The 12,399-nt window shown below is 38.2% G+C and overlaps 1 protein-coding gene across 1 annotated transcript in view; it reads left to right on the forward strand.

The window, feature by feature from the left end:
* ARHGAP10 (Rho GTPase activating protein 10) overlaps positions 1 to 12,399 on the forward strand; it is a 155,129-nt gene that overhangs the window by 33,597 nt on the left and 109,133 nt on the right. The window contains exons 2-3 of the mRNA XM_005440899.3: positions 8,051 to 8,146; positions 8,230 to 8,291. Of these exons, the coding sequence (XP_005440956.1) occupies positions 8,051 to 8,146; positions 8,230 to 8,291 (158 nt within the window). The remainder of the gene's footprint in view (positions 1 to 8,050; positions 8,147 to 8,229; positions 8,292 to 12,399) is intronic.

Consider the following 12,399-nt stretch of genomic DNA (forward strand, 5'->3'; position numbering starts at 1 on the left):
AATTTGAATTGAAGAATACAATATCTGGAAATTTATGTTCCATTTAATGATCAGAGTTATCTTATGAAGGACTTAAGTCAGTTTCAAATTTCTGCTAGTCAGTTCACTACTAGAAGTGTAATCTCATCTTCTGAATTCATACATCTTTATGATAATAGTAAAATGCTGATCTCTGAAAAAGGATGTTTTCATCTCATGTTTTCTAATTCAGTCACTTTTGGAAGACAGTCCTCGGGTCTGTGTTACTTACAGAGCTGAAGGTATTGTAGAAAGTTTTAGTAGTGAAAGCTTTGATAGTACAACTGTTTTTGTATTGCGTATTCAAACTGTTGCTTCTGGATTGATGCAGAGTTTGTTTTTGGGAACAGATTATATACATAATATTGATGTCCATCTTGCTGCCTTTTGGTGCAGTATATGATAGAGGGAAACTTTTGCAGCAAGTCCTGAACTGCTAGTTTTTATCTTTGGAAACTGTATAAATTTGGTGGAATGTTCACAGTTTGCTGCATTGCAAATTTGTTTTTCTTAGTCCTTGCTTTCTAATTTACTACTTTTCATCTATTTTGTGGTCAAGCACATGGAGGTTGTGAGAATCAAGATGGTTATGATTCCTTTCAAGAGAATTATCTCTGTGGTACTCCACAATAACTTACATCACAGTTGCCTGGCCCTTCAGCAGAATCTTTAGGATACAGGTCTTGTGTCAGGGTGGTTGCAGGAATGTTTCTCCACCCCAGAACCAGTGAATTTATTGGCAGGGTTGTAGGGCCAGGGATGTAGCTTGTCTTTTTCTTTCATAAGTTGTAACTTATGCTGTGTTCCTGAAGTGCAGAACTGACTTAGTTACCATCTGAGCTGGCAGAAGGGTGCACTTTTTGGTAAGAGCTGTGGGACATGCTCTAGGAGAACCTTATCTCTGCTGAGACACTAAATATGCTGTTTTGCCTAATGCCTGTGATGTGAAAAGGAAAATGCCCTTGGCAGGATAGAGTAGGGCTGGCTTGGTGATTTCAAAGATCCAGCTAAAAAGGCACATAACCAGAGCCCAAGAAGATGTGATGCAACCAAGGGACAATACCAGCATGATTTGGCAGTTTACACGTACTTCTATAAGATGCTACTTTGTTGATATTTCATATATCATAATTAACATGTTAATTAGTTGTTTCTTGATGTGGGGGAATGTGGAGTTGCTACCCTTGTACTTGCAAGGGTAGAAAAAGGAGAAATGAGTTATATCTATTCTCACTGGTAGGAGCTGGAGAACTAGAGAAGCTAGTTAGATAAGATGATATGTTTTATGTTATACTGCATACTTTCTACAGGAGAAAACAATGCTTGGAGGTTATGGCATCTAGAACATTTTGCATATTTATGAAAATAAAATTCTGCTCTGCTAAAATCTGAAAACTATTAAAGTTGCCTGTTTTGATCGATGTGGGGAATAGTGGCATTTAGACTAAGGGATTATACATTTGAAAGGAGGAAGATCATAAAATATGATAAGTAATATCTGAAACAGAAATCTTGCAAAAATTGCATGGATCTCTCTCTCAAGTGGGGAGAAGAATAGAATATCTCTGTCATGCCGTTTACATGTGGTTTGTTCAGGCTAAACAACATGTTTTTACTTGTCACATAATTATACCACAATTAATGACCTCAGCCTGCACTAGAACTGGTAATAGGGGATGTCAAGCACTGTGGAAGGAACTTTTAAGACCAGTCAATTCCTAACAGAGGCACTGTTCTGAAGAATGATATTCATTGCTCCAGTATTCAGTTTTTGTCTTTTCCTTAGATTGGACAATAAAAAACATGTTTTTCTTTTTTGGCTTCTAGGTGTTCATTTTCAGTTATCATTAGTTGGGAGAGTTGTGACAAAGTTTGGACTTCTAGTGTAACAAAAGAATGACATTAATTCCTATTTTTGACAAGTTAAAAAGAAAACTTCCATTAGTGCTTAAGATTCCTGAAATTGTTTTTAATTTCTTGTTGACCTTAGGGTGTGGGTTCTTTGTTTGTTTTATTCTTGCAATTTCTTTTTTTCTGTTTGTTGCTGAAATGCAAAGCTTGTTTTTTGGTTTTTTCTTTTTTAATTATTATTTTTTATTTGGTAATGAAAACCCTTCCATGTTAAAATTTGAAAGACTTTTCCTAAAATATTGTTGCTGCAGTTTGATAGCTCTTCCCTCCCCCCCTTTTTTTTTTGTATTTTGAAAATTTAAACTCATTTGTGTGTGTGTGCATGTGAACTTGATCTAGAGCAACTTCATCCTGACACCAGATTTCTGTGGTTTTTTAGTAAATAATAAAACACATTGTAACTTTGGTACAATTGATGTAGATTTGTCTCAGACCTGAGCATATGAATGTGGAGAGTGTGAAGCTGTCAACTGCTGGACCCTCGGGACCTGTGGCTGGAAAGGTGCCTTCAGGCCAGCAGGAACAGAATGTTGTGTCGATAGCTGATTAAACTGAAACTGAGAGAGGCCGTTTTAAAGATGTGGGATGGTCCAAATATGCTTACACTGTATTATGCGGGGGAGGGGGGAGGGCGAGGGCTGGGCAACTTGACAAGTCAGTAATGAGTTAATTTTTAATCCTCATACCTACATTTGCTAAGCTTTCAGAAACTCGGGAATTGCCATGGGTACCATGACATTGTCAAAATGGGACTCCAGGAACCTTGTAGTCTTTGAACTTAATTTCCATTCTGGTTTTGGAGGGGATTGAATAACTTTGTGTTTTAGCTTTGTTGTAATTTTATTCTGGTTTGATGGTTCTTTCGATGTACTAACCAGATAAAAATGAGTAGTAAATAGTTTATTTGGTTTTAAGGAGTTGAAACATGTTACTGCTTTTAAGAATCTGCCACATGGCTTGTGTCTGCTAAGTTGATAAGTAAATCCTGTTTATCCACTTTACTAAGGTAATAACTAAATCCTGTTCATGTTCTCAGTGTTGTGGATTATATTAGATTCATTGTTCACCTTGCTGAAGGGGACACAGAAGAGAAACACTCTGTTGCTTTTGTAAATGTTGAGATGGCACGTTTTGTATGAAATGCCATACAAGTCCATTTTGCAGCCCTTGGACAAAATATTTGAAGTACCCTGTTCCTCTGAAGCGGCTTTGTTAGCTCTTGCAAGTGGGATAGATGCCTGGAATGAAGAGGGGAGAGGCCGACTCACTCAGCTTGTCCTTGCCTGCTTCACAACGGTGTGTAGCTTGCCTGATCTTGGCCTACTGCAAGGAAAATAGATCAAGAAGTCTAATATTAGTCATTAATGTAATAATGTAGGTTGAAGATGAGCTTAGTAGTTAAATCTAAGTATTTGTTAACCTTTTAGCTTTTTGAGGACAATATTTTTGAATAAGACCAGAGCAATTGTAACCCATGTTAAATAAAGCCACTAGAAATCTGTCATTCCTGGAGCGTATCTGTTCATCTATGACATTTGTAGTAGAGCATGAGGAATGGTGATGCCCTTCTTAAAGAATTGTCATGATACAGATGCTTGAAGTAGAAATCTGTATTTTGCTGTAGAAAAATATTAACAGTAATACAAAGGGCTGTTACAAACAGGTGGTTCTCCTGCCATGCAAAAGAGATCTAGGATAGCCTTAGGAAGCAGTATTGCCTTGTTCTGTGCAAGAAGTTTAGTTTAAGTGGCTAATACTGAAGTTCGTACTGGTCTTACAGGGAGCGATTGGAGTCTGGTGCTGTAAGTGAGGGCTGGCAACTCATGGTGTCATGTTGGCTCAGCTCAACTCAGATAAGAAACAAAAATATTTTCCTCCAGACGCAAATGAAAGAATATAGAGGTATTTGTGTGGGGCACTGGCAGTGCATCTGGCACAGGATGAGCTGACAGGAACACTTGTTACTAAAACGTTTCAGAGCAAAATGTGGGATCTGGCAGCTGCTCCTGTTTCTTGTGGTCTATTTTAAAGTAGTTACATTCAAACATGGGGAAAAAAATACAGTGTACTGATATGAATATTAACAAAGACAGAAAGTGCAATGCCCTGGTGTCCTTATGTCCTTCCTTTGTCTCTTTGGAAACATGTCTGTCTTTCTCTTCAGTGTTTTGATTAAAACATCTAGCAGATGCTTGATTTCTTTTAGTGTTTTTAGAAAGTCAGTCTTTGAAATGACTCTGCCTTATGGGTTTGCCAGGATTACATTTTATTCAGAAAAGAATGTTAGTATTTTGTTGATATTTAAATGCCCTTTGATCTTGAATGCCCTGTTCCTCCCTTTAAAAGATAGCAGCAGCTTTCAACAATCAACAAACCTATTACTGTATTCCTATATCTTTGTTTGGTGTTACTGGGTAGAATGTGGAGATTAAAGGGAATAATATAATTACTTCCTGGCCCCCTAAGTTCTCACTGCATTTTTTTAATAGGCTACAGCATTATTCAGATAATCAGCATAACTGGTTTCCTGTTTGATACGTACTACTGTACTTATACTGTCTTATTCTAATACATGTAGCTGGAATCCATATATTTTTACACTCTACTATATAGCACATACTGATCTTGCAAGCTCTAATGTTGATGTGGAACAGTACTGGAATGTATCTGTCACTGCCAGCTGAATAATTTTGCTGTAGTAAAGGTCTTCTAATGCAGGATGGCAGAAAGCCAAGTTACGTTTATGAAATTTTAACTTAAGCAACAATGCTCAACATTTAAATTGTAACACCATAGTGAGAGAGTATAGTATTTATGATGATATCAGCATCTAGTTTGTTTATATAGAGTTTTATAAATGCTTATAATTATGTGAGCATTTGTACATACTGTAGAATATGTAGAATTAATCAGGGAAAATACTGGAGCAGTTTCATGCTGTTTGCCTCAAAGTGCAAGGTTTAAATGCAGATGGTCATGGTGTCTCCCTCTGGCCATGGTTGTAAGATGTCAAGAAAATCCAGCACAGGTCTGTGTTATCTTTTTGAGTCTACCTACCATCCTCATAATTTTTTCTGTGCTGTAGCAAAAGGAGTTCAGTATTCTTGCTCTGACCTTTTAAGAAAGTTTTTCTCCATTTCTACTTGATTCACGGTCTTGTTTCTTTTAGTTTAGCAAAAGGCAGATCAGAGACTCTTCCATTCCTGTGAATAGCTGGGCACCAGTGGTTCTGCTGCGTAAGGTACTAGTTTTATATTTGACCAGTGCTATTGTGCCATAGGGAACGAAAACAGAATGTGACCTTAAATGTAGGTAAAATAAAACAAGACTGTTGGATGATATATAAACATTGGAGGATGAATCTTGCAGTTAACATCTGCTGACTAAGCAGGATTAAACTCCATATTTTGGCAACAGTTAGGACTCTGGTCATTGCAACAGTCTGAATGGAATGGCTGGAGTCTCCCCCAGACAGGGGATTTTTTTCTTCCCAGTTATGTCTTGCAACATGTGATTGTTTTTTATTTTTCATTATTTTCATATTTCATTATATTTTTATTATTTTTCATATATACATATATATATGCACACACACACATATAAGTGACTTCTCACTTTTTTTGAAAGTGCCAAGTTCTTAAAATCTGTTAGAGAATCTCATTCTATTTTGTTGCCTTTTCTTCTAGATACTGGTTCAATAACCAGGTATTTTCAGCTTTCTTGACCCATCAGGTCATTCTTCTTCTCAAACTCCCAGCCTTCTCCCACTCCTTGATGCTTTCCAAAATGTTTTTGATCAGTTTTGAAATGTTTCAGATGTGATTTGTGGAAAGATGTTGCAAAAAATGAATGTGTCTTCATGGCTTTAATACAGGAACACTGCAAATGTAGCTTTGATGTGTTAAAAGGTTACTGCTTCCAGCCCTTTGGTTAGTAATTTCCATTCCCTTAGCAGATTCAGTAGAGAGAAATGTGTGAATGTGGCTTTATGATCCTGTGAGAAGCTTAGTGTTTTGATTCAGCCCCTTCTCAACTTGGCTGAATATGTTGGTCTTTGCACTGAAGGGGTCAGGGCATGGGCACGGGCACAGGTTCTGTCTGCTGTCACTGTCACCAGAAAGTTGGCTTTTGGTGGAGCAGTGGGTTATGCAGCCATGCAGGAGGTTTTGCACCACTTTAGAATGGCTCATCAGAGCCCGTAGCCCCTTCAGTATTTTAGTACCTTTCAGTCTGTGAAGGTGAAAGGGGTGTGCATGTGTGTGCATGTGGTGATGCATGCTTTCTCTTAACATTTACCTTGCCCTGCATTATTTGAATAAGTCACCTCTACAAGTGGGAGAAAATGTAATAAACAATTCCTTCCTTTAACATGGGGCTTGCTCTCATATGACAGGGCTTTGGTAGGGATTATCAGATTCAAGAAAATTAAATAAGTTTGGGACTGTGTGTTGTTGTTGGATCCATTCTCTCATAAATATACTCTTTTCAACCTTGTGTTGTGACCTGGCTTACAAATAAGCATAACATTAGATGTGTAAGAATCTTGTTGTTTTCCATGTTTAAGCCTTTCACAGCCAGGAGAACTTGTTTCTTTTGCTGTCTGCTTTGTGAACAGCCTTTTAGCCCACAAAACATTTGAGCTAAAATACCCATGGTTCCTTTTACATGGCAATTATATTACTTTTTCCTTCCACCTTCTTGCCCTTCTTCCTTCAGCCCTGTGCAGCATCCTGTGGTTTCATGTGTTGAAGGGTACATGTGCAGACTTTAAAAGCAGTTGCAAAAGTGAGATGGTTACCTGGCAGCGTGGTATCACAGGGAGCGGCACTGTTACACAGTAGATGAGGAAAGGACTAATGAGAAATGGCTGAAAAGAAAGGAATATTTGTCTTGCTGTTTGTAGAGTATTTGTACCTTATCCTTTTAAGTGGTTGAACTGGACTTTCAGTGCAGCATTGTATGCTGGAGTTGTACTTGACTGTAACACATGATAAAACATACAGTGTGCTGGATGCAGGACCTATCATAAAGTTGGGGTTTTTTTTGTGGGGGTGTGTGTGTGGTGTTTGTTTGTTTGGTTTTTTTTTTAAACCTAAACAAAACAAGAGCAACAAAAAAAGCCCAAGTTTTTTGTCTTATAGCACCAGTTAATATTAAAGAACAAAATGCTTAGCTGTTCCATTAAAAGACTTTTTCTTAGCCCTTCAGAACTGCATGTGATAAGAAAAAGATTATATATTAACTAAGTATTTCAAATTGTCTTTACCCTTGGCTGACAACAAAAATGTGAGTAAAACCTTTACTACTGGCTAGATGTGTACCAGGAAATGCATCCTTTTTTTTCATTGACTAATTCCATCCTTCCAGAACTCATGACATTCCTAACCTGCATGTGTCAGCACAACAGAAAAGTGCACACACTGCTTATTTGCAGCTTTATAAATCTTAATAAGGGTTTATAATGATGATATTGTGGCTGAATATAGTGTGTGATTACTTCCTGACAAATGTAAGAGTGCAGCCTTCTGACCCCAGATTGTCAAACACTAGTAGGTAAAACTTGAAGAAAATGTTTTAGGAATATTTCAAAACAGTTAAAAAAATAAGTTAACTAACTTTTGGCATAGTTTAACTCCATGGGATTTCTAGTTCCAGTGCAAAATGGTTTATGTATAAACGTTTCACCAGCAGAGCTATCTATATAGGGTATACAGAAAGTCCTAAGATGCTTATTTGTGCTGACAAATGTACTGGCGAGTTTAGGTTAGCAGAGTAATACAGCTGGCATAACTTACTCTTGAGTGTTGTGCCTTAAACTTCTGTAGTTACAGATCTGTTTGTATGGCCTGTGCCCTAAGTGGTGAAACAGCGAAGTCTAAGAATATATCTAACACTGTACACAGGATCACACTTGCTTTCTACTATGTAGCCTTGTATAAAGAAATCTGCGTGATAAATTCCCAGATGAGATCAGAAGAGGGTTAGACAATATTGGATGTTTTGTAATGTCCATAGATAGACCTGTGTTGAGTTCCTTGTCAAAGTTGATTATTCTAGGAGTAGGGGGATCTTCCAGCCACCAGCCCTAACGTTCATTCTGTACTTTTTCTTCTCCTTGCAGACCTTTCAGCAGCCCAGAGAAAATTTGCCCATTCTCTGAGAGACTTCAAATTTGAATTCATTGGTGATGCAGAAACAGATGATGAAAGATACATAGGTAGGTAAGAAGTGGTAACAAGTGGCTGTATTTTGCCATGCCATCCTGCAACATGATTAAACTTTTCTGGTTTTGTATTACAGATGCATCTCTTCATGAGTTTTCAAACTTCTTAAAAAATCTGGAAGAACAAAGAGAAATTTTGGTGAGTTGCAATAAAAATTTTTAAAAGCTGTATATATAGCAAAGAGGAAGATGAAAGTCAGTTAAAGTTGCTTCCTGCTTTGATAACCACCAAGATGTTAATACCAATAACTATACAGTGAAAGCTGTCATTGTGCAGCCTCTGATTCTGTAGTCTAGAGTTACAGACAGCAACTAGTTCTTATTAAAGAAAGCAGCTATTACGCTAAGGACAGATAACTGAGTTGGTTTAAAATGTTAGTGGCCTGATAATTTATGGCTGGGGCTAATGGGAAAACCATGATAAGGTTGTTTACCATTTGCAGTTAAAAACAAGATGAAAGACTAAATACTGCAGCAGGACATCCAAGTTTGGGAAGTTGGCCAAATTTGGATCCAGAATCTCTGTGGCTCCACCTTCAACACGTGTGGATTTGGGATGCAATCTGTTGGCTGGATGCAGTAGCAGACTTGCAAACCTTTTGTTTGTAGTTGAGCCTTCTGGTGGAGGGTTGCACCTGCAAACATTTTGTTGCTTTGTGGTGTAGAAGGGAGTGTTTTTTATTTACATGCCTGTGATTGCTTAGGGTCTTAGTGTAATATGGGTCAGGTTGGCTCCACGTAGACTGTGGGCTGAGACCTCTGCATCACACCTTGCTATCTTGATTTCCTAAGTTGTCCAGAAGATGGAAGGTTTCTTTTTGGGTGGTATCAGGGTTCTCCTCTGCAGTTGTATGCCCAGCTTTTGTTTTAGAGAGGGGATTCATACAGCAGATTACATCTACTCAATTTTCTTCTGAGGGTAGTCAGACCTTGCATCTAGGAAATGCACTTAGATCTGCCTAGATAGCAATTATGTTCCTCAGTATTTACTATGTGGTTAAATCTTTATCTTCCTGGAAGTCAGCAACCACTTGGCATTGCTGAAAGGAAACTGAAACTAATCTGTGTTCTGTGCTCCTCTCTGCCAGAAGCTGTGCCTGCAGTGTAGGAGTATGTAGATAAGTGAGAAAAGAAGTTGTGAACAATTTTTTTAAACATTTCTCTCTGGCAGTCCTCAGCTCAGTAATAGTCATGGTTACCTGGGTGTGCGATGTTATGTCCTGGTATGCTGTTCTGATCTGGAATCACATTTGGGTCAGACCTAGAATCTATGTAGTTCCTTGCACATTCCTGACTAATGCTGTCTTTACATAGCAGAGGCAATTTTTCACTACCTCGAGTTGTTTTGCCAGGTTGTAGGGATTTGCTCAGGTATGTTTGAATGCTGTTTTTATTTTTTGTAACTCTGAAGTGTAGTCTTTACTCTGCTTTTTCCTGCCATCCATAGCTGTATACTATTTTAATGAAGTTGCTACATCTAATTAGTAAGTCTTTGGGAAGTTTTACAGTGAAAAATACTTTACAGCCTGTCGTGTTATTTTCCACACTATTTTGATAGCAGGTTTTTGAGACATGTCAGCTTCAGGACTTCAGAATTATGTAGCGCGTTTCAGTGACTGTATCGATAGATCTTCGGTAGTGATAATTACCAACACAGTAGGCTGTTCAGAATCCAGTGCTGTCTGTCTGTATAGTAAAAGGCTTCTGTTTTTCAGACTGAATGGCACAAAACAGATTACTTTTTTTTGTGTGTGATACCCATGCTTACGCAGAAGACATTATCACACTAAAAGCTAATTAATGCCACTTTCTTGATAAGAAAAGGATGAAATGCAGCATTTGTTAGAACAGAGACAGTTTGAAAAACTGTCGAGTATAAAATATTGTGGGGCAAATATTTAATTCCAAATAGAAACAAAATACATTCTTTGACTTAACAGATGCGCGGCCTTTTCATTGCATCTGTAGTCTAGGAAATGTTATGTATCATTTCTGGAGTGAGTTAATGTAACAGTAGCCATAAGTTTCTTGAGAAAATGATTGTATGGTGACTGGTAAAAACAATATTCAGTGGCTGCTTCTCTGACTGTTTTTATTTTATTTTGACTTTTCAATGGATATTATAAGTGGCACGAACTCTAGAGATACTCCCATGGAGAATATTAGAGCATGTTGCACTCACAGATGTTTGGAATCAGATCAGGCATCCAAAGACTTTCTATTAAGATGGAGAGTATATAGCAGCATTTTTTTTTTTCAAAAGCATTCAGTTTTCTTTGTTAAGAATGCTCTTTATTGAGCATTTTCCCCCTTGCCATTTTGAAGATGACAAGAAGGTTTCGGACTGCTCACGCTGATTTCGGTGCAGCATTGGAGATAAATTTCAGTCACGTAAAAATTAAAGAAATCAAAGAACTAAGGGCATTTCAGATATTGCTATGCCATTTTAAATGTGCAATTAAAGTATATTCTAAACTGAAATTAAATACTCATCATCAACACTTCTCATGATTTTCTGAAAATATTGTTAGTGGTGAATCCAGAGTCCGTTAAACTTTCTATTAGTGTTTATCATTTACTTTTTTTGGTTGGCATTTGTCTGATGAGTATTTATTTGGTGAATAATTAATAATTTCATTCAGATGTTGGAGTCTTGCACTTCATGGTTTTACTACTTCTCCCATCTCCTTCAAAGGCTGCTGAAATTACATCTTGACTGTCAAAGGATTGGGTGCTTGTGAAAAGGGAAGTTGGCATTAATCCAGATGCTTAATTGAAATTATTATGGAGTGGCCAATACAAAAATAATTTACATTTTTCCATAGCACCATAGATTGGTGACATTCCCCAAGGCAGATAGGAAATGCCTCACTTTGTCCCTGAGAATATTCTGGAAATTATTTTTACATGTTAAGGATGAATGAAGTCATAGGATTTACATTCTGCTCCTTTGACACTACAAAAGTGTTGTGGAAGTGCAGGGATGAAAGGGGACTTCACAGGTCTAGTAGGAAAAGGTTGGGGACAAACAAGCACCGACACGGTGACGCCAAGATGCTCTATCTCACTACCTAGTCATTTTCCTGCTTGCCAGGGAGAGCACCAAACCTCCCTCCCAGCCCCAGTTTTCCTGACAGCAGAAGCAGGTTTGATTCTTGTGATGGACTCGGAACAACAGGCTTTGCTGGCTGCCCTCATGTAAGCTGCAATGATGAGCATTGCGGGGCAGCCTGGTAGGTACATCACCTGTGGTTGTTATCCCTTTCCTCTTCCTTTACTTTTCTTTTTACCACCTTTATATCTCCCTTCCTCTTTCCCAGTCTTCTGCCAAATGACCAGCCTGCCCCTAGTTAGTTTTCCGTGTTGATTCCAGTCTTGCTAAATCATAACCAGATTTGATAGCACTTGTACTGTTCCCTCAGTAATATCAGCAGTACTTGGCGCCCAGTGCGGTCGCCCTAATGTGCTGGCTATGCATGTTTTCCCTCCCTGGAGGTCCTTCATCCTGCCCTTTAGCTGCTTGTGGAGTTCACCTGTTTCTCGCATGACTCTCCCTTAACCATGCTGAAAGCCCAGTCAGCCCTCACAACACTGTAACTTTTGTCAGTGTCTCTCCTAGTTACGGGCTGTGTCCAGCAATCTCTCAGGTCCTGCTTAGTAGTGTCTCATGTCCTATTCAGTTAACTTACTCCCATGCCAGCACTGAGTGAGTTGGCTGCGTTTACCTGCAGAGGCGTGACTTGTGGCAGGGTCATGTATACCTTGATGATCCCTGATGAGTGCTGGTCTAGACTATTCTTTAAAAAAGTTCCAGGTCTAGAGATTTCTCTAGTTTTACTCCAATGTTTATTCCATTTTTTTCACCTGATATCCTTCCTAAGTCTCCTTTTCTGCAAGTTAACCTGGGAACACGTTGGGAACTTTTTTACGGTAGTCATGGAGTAAAACCCAATCGTTTTCCTTCATAGTAGTATTTTCACTGTTACCCTTTCAAAGTGGTGTTTTACATCTGTGTTTTTCCTTATTCAGTTGGATTATACTGAGTTTAGACCAGCTGTCTTTTATGTCAAAATTATTTTAATCCTGCTTTCTGAAAGCACTGACATTTTCTCTTGGATTTATGTCATTCCACATGTATGTTAGTGTGGTGGAGTTATTGGTAAGTCACTCCATAAATTGCTAGTGAAAATTAGGTCATGCAGGAAACTTGGCTGTAGTTTCCTATATGATGCTTGAAATGTCATCTT

This window comes from Falco cherrug, chromosome 1 (assembly GCF_023634085.1).
Source record: "Falco cherrug isolate bFalChe1 chromosome 1, bFalChe1.pri, whole genome shotgun sequence".
In the NCBI taxonomy this organism is placed as follows: Eukaryota; Metazoa; Chordata; class Aves; order Falconiformes; family Falconidae; genus Falco; species Falco cherrug.